The 7,376-nt window shown below is 58.9% G+C and overlaps 1 protein-coding gene across 1 annotated transcript in view; it reads right to left on the bottom strand.

The window, feature by feature from the left end:
* FOXP4 (forkhead box P4) overlaps positions 1 to 7,000 on the bottom strand; it is a gene marked incomplete at its 3' end in the record, with an annotated part of 14,169 nt that extends 7,169 nt beyond the window's left edge. The window contains 3 exon segments of the mRNA XM_010180667.1: positions 4,259 to 4,345; positions 6,130 to 6,278; positions 6,868 to 7,000. Coding sequence (XP_010178969.1) covers positions 4,259 to 4,345; positions 6,130 to 6,278; positions 6,868 to 7,000 — 369 coding nt within the window.
* Between the last annotated feature and the right edge of the window lie 376 nt (positions 7,001 to 7,376).

Below are 7,376 nucleotides of genomic sequence, written 5' to 3'. Positions count from 1 at the left end.
CGCTGAGCCGCACAGTGAGCTCCCGGGAGTGCTGAGCATTGCTGAGGGGGGCTCCCAGCACCCAAAAGGCATCCTAAGACTGCCCAGATGCCTACCACCACCCTTTAAGCATTGAAACAGTCCGTATTTGCCAAAAACGACCATTATGAGCTCTTTCTTGCTGCGGGGCAGAAAACAACCAGTCCCTGAGCACCAGCACTGGTGTCCCCACGGCAGCCCCAAGCACCCCCAAGGTGGGTACCTCTCTCCCACCCATCCCCAGGAGCCGGCCGCGCTCTGACCAGCATAGCCAGCCCTAAACTAGTTAGGCAGGACGGGTCCCCGGGGAGGCACCGAGAAATCCATGAGAATTAACTGAAGGGGAGAGAATTCAATTAGGGCTGGGGCCGGGCAGCTGCTAATCCGAGCGGGCCAGGAGAGGGGAGCTGCCCCAGGCCTGCCCGGCCTCATTAGCGGGGCAGGGGTCTCCGTAACCCCTTGAACCCCTCTGTTTGCGCAGACGTTGTTTGCGGGTTGCGAGGAGCCGCGCTGGCAGGCAGTGGGGGCCGGCTGTGCTGTGCCAAAGTCCCCATGGCAGCCTGGCCCCCTCCGTCCATGGCAGCTCCCTTATTCCGAGCGAGAAAAGTGCTGGGGTCCCTCTCGGTAGAGCAAATCCCTGGGCAAACCCATCAGTTAAGGTGCTTCCCTCAATCTTGCTGCGGGGACACTTTGCAGCCCCATTGCTTGACCCAAAAATAACCCCAAAATAAGTATATCCATGTCCACGATGAGCTTTGCAATAGGAAATGCCCTTTTTTTAATCTTCTGGCTGGCTCTGAGCACTGTGGGGATTCAGGCCCTGGTGCACGGGGATATCAGGGACCTGGCCCAGCCCCACCTCGCTCTCTGGATGATCCCCGAGGCTGCACCTCGCTCTCTGCTCAACGGGGAACAGCAGATGGACTCTGTGGCAAACCCAGTCCATGGTTTGGTTTGGAATGGGTGCGCGCTGCTGCACCCGAAGCAGCACCCTGGGCCCCATGGCCCCCTGCCCACGCTGGTGCTGCTCGGCTGTGGCTTTGTGAAACAGGGGGTGACGATGGCACAAGGCACCGCCCTGCAAAATCCCCGTGGTCTGCAATGTAAGGCACGACCGCGAGTCCTGCCTAGGACACAGAGAGTTTAATCTGTTTTCTCAGCCTCAGAGGGACGTGTGGACTCCTCCCCGTCTTGTCCACCTCTTGGCCATTGCAGAATTGTCCCCCCAGAGTCAGGTCCAGATCCGCTCTGGCTTTGCCTCAGTCCTGCACCTCTGATGCTTGAAGATAAAGGCACAAATCAAAGCCATTTCTGCTCAGCAAAGAGAAATCTCCACACTTGCCCTCACTCCTGAGCAAGGCGCTGAGCCAGGAGGGCTTCAGGCCACGGGACTGGAGGAGATCATGGACCACGATGGAGGGAAAAGGTAGGACCAGGCTGTGCAGTCTCCCACTGGGTCCCTGTCCTCTGTGAACAAATCCATGTGCGCATCCTCCCAGCTTCACCAGACCACGAACACAGGCACCAGCCCTGGAAATATGAGTGCTGGTGCTGGGGGGTGCCCAAATGCCCAGGCTAAGCCAAAACAAGCACCGCTGCTCTCTGGGAAAGCCAATTTCCCAGTCCCTAGAGAACGACCACCACACCACAGAGCCAGCAAACCCCATAGGATCCCAACCACCGAGTGCGACGGGTGAAGGAGAGCATCCCTGTGCACATCCATCCAACAGCACCCATCAGTTTGGGGGCTGCGAGCCAAGATTTGCCCTGGCAAAGGCAGTGTGGCAAGAGCCCAAATTACAGCCCCAGCCTTATCCAAAACCTCTCTCCCTGACCATCCGCTCAGCTCCTCTCTCCTCACCAAGCCCCAAGCGCTGGCTGAGCCCTGAAAAGGGTCCCCCCAGCACCCACTGGAGGACCTTGCTCTGCGTTAGGGGTGGATCCTGCGTTTGGCCCCCCCATCCCAGTCCCATCTCCCATCCCAGCGCGGGGGCTCTGGGTCCGGAGCTTCGCCCGCGCTCGGCGTGCATTAGACGCAGCTGACTGGGTGCAGCTACCGGAGTAGGAGCCGCCGTCACTTTGATTTATGAGCACATCAGGAGGAGTTTCGGCGTGACACGCGGGACTGACAGGAGCAGTTCATTAAGCTGACACCGAGGTTAGGCAGCAGGCAGCCCCCCCTGCGCCACCCCCTTCCTTTGCTGTGCCAGATTCGGGAGAAGGACAGCCCCTGTCATGGGCTTTGGGGGCACACAGAGACCCTGTTGCCTCTCCCCTGGGGGACACTGGGGTCTCCACACCCTGGTGCTGTTGCAGGGGCAAAGAGTGGGGAAAAAGCAGGATGGCAGACACCAGCATCACCACTGCTTGCCATGAGAGCGAGGGGCTGCATGGAGTCATCCCAGACTTGCATCGCAGCAACTCACTCCCCCATGCCCAAAATGCTGCTGGGGGTTCATCCTCACACCCTAATGCTGGAAAATGCCCTGGGATGTGCTGCAGCTCAGCCCCATCCCAGCAGGATGCACGGATACGTGGATGAGCCGCCTTGCTCGGCCCCTTCCTCGCACCCCATGGACACACGGCACCCCCCGCATCCTCCGGGACGGGATGCTGCGACGCGTTTCCATCCTCCGCGCTCCATCTTCTCCTGCTCCCCCCTTTCCCCTGCGCCCACCGGGGGGACCCCCAGCCGCGCCGCTCCCTCCGCGCTCGCAGCCGAGCCGCTGCCTTACAATTACAGCCCTCGAAATCAAATGGAGGGAAAGCAGCGAGCGCCGGGGTTTACAAACCTTGCAGTGGGGCCGTAATTAAATACGGATTTCCATGAAGGAGGCGACGGTGGCCAAGAGGGGCTCCGCAGCGGCATCCCACACACGCCAGCTATTCCCCGCGGCATCGGCTGTCCGCGCTCGCAGCCGAGCCGCTGCCTTACAATTACAGCCCTCGAAATCAAATGGAGGGAAAGCAGCGAGCGCCGGGGTTTACAAACCTTGCAGTGGGGCCGTAATTAAATACGGATTTCCATGAAGGAGGCGACGGTGGCCAAGAGGGGCTCCGCAGCGGCATCCCACACACGCCAGCTATTCCCCGCGGCATCGGCTGCTGCCGAGCGGAGGCTTTATGAACAGCAGCTGCCCAAATTCACGGGGTGAAGCCCATCTGGCAAAGCCCAGCTGTGGGTTTTGGGGAGGGGAAACACTCCAACTTCTCCCCGTGGGGACCCACTCGCTGTTTACCCCAGCTATGGGGTGGCGATGAGCTGGATGCGCACCCCTTTAGCAGCATCTCATGCCTCTTCCTCCCCCCATCACTCAAGACTTTCTTAGTGGATAAATTTCTCGTCTCCTCTGTACCATTTAATTAAAAGTTAACACGCGCTTTTTAAAGCGGGAGTCCGCTAAGCAAGCCCTTTGTTAAAGCTTAATTATATCCCCGTTCGTTGCTGCAATATAACATCGCCACAGCCACGAAGAAAGTCCTTGAGGAAGCTCAGATTTATGCCTCCCCTGTTCCTGGAGCACGAGCAGCTACTCCAGCTCCTGGAGATGGCTCCGATAAAGCCTGACCCCGCGCGCGCCGCGTAAATACGGCAACATCCCGCAATGAAAGCCCGGGTCAAAGTCTATTGAGGGCTCGAGTGGGTGCTGGCCCGACCCCGAGCTGCCCTATTCCCCCCTGTGCTTTGCCATCGAGCCCCCGCTGTGGCCACCCTGATGCGCAGCCTGGCCGTGAATGCTTTCTTCCTCAAAAAAGAAGTTGAATTTTTAAGTGCTGGGAATGGATGGGTGTAAATCAGGGTGCAACAGGCACACCACTGAAACCGAGCGCTGCTGATAGAGCTGCAACACCTCAGGGTGTGTTACTATGGGAAAGGACAGTAAAACTTGCTGTGTAAAGGGAGCTGTACCAGATTGATGCAATCACACGTGCATAAACACTTCACCATGCAACCTCCTCCCCAGCAAAGGGCCCGCTGCTGCTGACCTGCTCACAGGGGGCTGACAAGGATGTGGTGCTGAGAACGACGCAGCTCAGTGCATGTACCAGATCGCAGATAGAGAGGAGGAAGAGGAGGAACTCCCAGCATCCCCAGGAGCAGGATGCCCCCATATCCCACCCCCTTGGCTTCCACCCGGCTGCCCCGGGCGCTGGGATTCACGCACACCTTTTTTTGTGCTGGTCCTGCTTTTATTTGGAGCCAGCTGTGATGGCCCAGAACCCACCGCTGTCAGCTCACCTCTTTGGGTTGCTGCTTTCCGGCTTGCTGCTGTGTCAACAGCTGCAGGTGAAGCTGCTCCTGTTGCTTCTTGTAGTATTCCTGCAACTGGGATGGAGGGAGGGGAGAGAAGAGCCTGAATTAGCAGCAGAAACACCCACTCACATCTTCCTGCCCAGCACCGGGCTTTGCCACAGCTGTGCCAGGCTCTTGGCTGCAGGTTCAAGAGGAAAAGCACCCGGTCAAAGGCATCGTGGCTGCAGAATAAACCCTGGGCACAACCTCCTGCATCCCCAGCGCGAGGAAAATCCCCAAACCTGCCGTTGGGTTTAATGCTGACCGGTTGTCCCGGCTTTCTGCCACCACCTTGCCCAGCCCCAGGGAGTGGAGGGGGTCACAACCCCAGCTCGGTAATTCCTGTCCAACCCCGGGGATTTTGCAGCTGCGCCAGAGGGGATTTGCTTGATGGAGGGATGAGAAATACCAGGAGGTGGGCGACCCCCTTGAAGGGGGCCCAGGGGCTCCAGCATGTAACATAGCATCCGAGAAACCCCGTTTTCAGCATGGTGGGAGCCCAAAATACCTTTGGCAAGTGTTATGAGAGCTGGGGGGGAAGAAGCCAGGAGAAGCCACAGCTCCTGGTCCAGCTTGGGCAACCCTACGAGTGTCAGGGGCTCAGACCTGCATCCCCCCTTCATGGGCACCATGGCAAAGCGCAGGCAATTGGGCTCCTCGCAGCACCTTGGTCAAAACAAGAGGATTTTGCCGGGCCAGAAAACCAGAGAAAACCACCCCAGCCCCGCACTGAGCCACCGCAGAGGGTCCCAATCTGCAGGAGGCAGCACCAGGCCCATTCAGCGTTGACGCCAGCTCAGGCCCCAGCCCCTAAATAAACCATGGGTGATGGATTTGCTGCACACACGGCGGCTGGAGGCACGGGGAGGTCAGCGAGACCCGGCAGCCCCCTCCCACCCGCCCCGGACCCCCGCGCAGGGGCGACGGTGGCGGCTGGGGAATGCCCCTTTGGATGCCGGGAAGCCTTTATCAGCTCGGGGCTGACAGCGCTGACAGCAGCAACTTTGCTTTTTCTGTCGGCGAACAGGTTTGGAAGGGCTGGGTGTTTACCCGAAAGCCAATCAAAGCCAGGTCTCTGCAGCACGGTCGAGCGCGGCCGCGGGAACATTGGGTCAGGGGTGAGAGGTGTGATGTTTGGTTTTCTTCTGGTGGAGAATGCGAGCTATTCCGGCCTGGGTTGTTTAATTTGCAGTCAAACGTGTTTCTTTATCCGGCTCCAAAGCAGCTTGGAGAAGGACCCACCCAGCGTAGTGTTTACCCTTTGTTCTTTCCCTGGGGCCAACCTTGAGTCCTTATCGGGCTGTTTGGAGTAAACAGGTACTGGAGGCAGGAGGAAGGGTGTGGAGGATGCTTGTGGGATTTCTCCTCCTCTCCCTCCCAACGGCAGGAGGTGTTTACCCAAGCAGACCTGTTTTGTTTCGGAGTTGAGGGTTGTTGTTTTTTTCTCCTTCTCCTCCATTTTTTCTTCCTTTTCCGTTCATTTTACATTTGACAGAGCGCTCCGGAAAAGCCGAAACAAACCCACGCACTCAGCTTTGGAACTGGACCCAGGCACAGGTCCCAAAACCCAGGCAGGGGTCTGCTGAGCCCAGAGCATCCACCTTGACACCCCAGCTCTCCCCAGGAGCTGCCCAGCCCCAAACCAGCCCTCACATGGGACCTTTCTGGGTGCTGAGCTCCTGATGCAGGGCAGCAGCCTCCGCTTTGCCAGCACCCGCAGCTCTTTTCACCCCTCGGTGCTGGATGTGCCAGGAAACCCCATGGAAATAGAGTGGGAACGCAGGAGCCCAAGCAGGAAGGATCCCATCTGCCGTTACCTGTTGCAGCATTATCGCCTGCTGCTGCTGCAGGAGGGCCTGGAGCTGGGGCGGAGAGAGGATCTGCTGCATTTGCTGCGGCGTGATCATCTGCGGGGACATCATGGCCACGGACACGGGGACCTGCGGAGAGGAAGGACACGTCACCACTCCCAATCCCAACCCGGAAAACCCTCTCCAAACACCGACAGCCTCCACGTGCCAACCACATCCAGGCTCTCCTAGAGCATTCCCTAGGCCCCCTCTCCAAACACCGACAGCCTCCATGTGCCCACCACATCCAGGCTCTCCTGGAGCATCCCCTAGGCCCCCATTCCTGCATCACCTTTGGGTGAAGCCCTTGGCCACCCATTTGTCCTGGCGTGCCGAGGCCACCACTGGGTACATGGCAACGGCATGGAGATGAAGCCTCCTAAAAGCAGGAGCTCTCTCCACACCCTGGGGGCAGGATGCTCTCTGCCCATAAGATGCAATTTAGCTGGGGAAATTAGGCATCGAGAGGAGCCAGGGCACGTGGGCAGCCAGCTCCAAACCACAGCTCCCTCCCCTCCTGCGAGCATGGGAAAGGTGCTGGGCACCGTTCCTTCCCTCGGGGTCCTGGAGGATGCAGGGAGCAGGGATGCACCAAGGGAAGCGGGGAAGATACCGATCACCCAAATAATTTTATACCAGGTTTTCCATAGACGCATCAAAGCTTCACCTCCAGTTGACACCAGTTACCTGTTGACACCTCATTACCGCACCAAGTGGAGGGAGGGCTAAGAAAACCTGCCAGCCCCTGCTTCTGGTTATCGTAACACGGGTCCACACCCCTGCGGCTGGGGAAGGTGTTGGTGATGGATCCCAGCCCCGAGACAGGCTCCTGGGTCATGCCAAGGACCCAATTTGGACCCAAAGTGGACAACTTCTCATCCCCTCACTCCGAGGTCTCAGGACCTCAGAGACCAAGGGACAGAGAACAAAACCATGGCTCCAGCACATCCAGTAAAGTCCCAATGAGGGCCTGGTACCTGCCCCCAGGATCCCCAGTGATGCCCCAGTCTGGACCTGCTGCCCATCCGGGGGGCTGCCTCCCCTCTCCAGCCGCCCCAGTGGGACCCAGAGCGGGGATGGGACCCAGCAGCAGCCCCATTCAGTCCCTCCCATCCACGGCCAGGCTGGAGCACGCTGACCTTCAAGGGAGATTGCAGCGCCTTATCTGTTTACTCAGGCATTTGGCTGGAGGGAGGTGTCACAAGCAGGACGAG

The sequence above is a fragment of the Mesitornis unicolor genome, unplaced genomic scaffold (genome assembly GCF_000695765.1).
Source record: "Mesitornis unicolor isolate BGI_N332 unplaced genomic scaffold, ASM69576v1 scaffold34323, whole genome shotgun sequence".
Classification (NCBI taxonomy): Eukaryota; Metazoa; Chordata; class Aves; order Mesitornithiformes; family Mesitornithidae; genus Mesitornis; species Mesitornis unicolor.
Note: the sequence above shows the minus strand (reverse complement) of the source record. Positions and strands in the feature narration are given on the sequence as shown.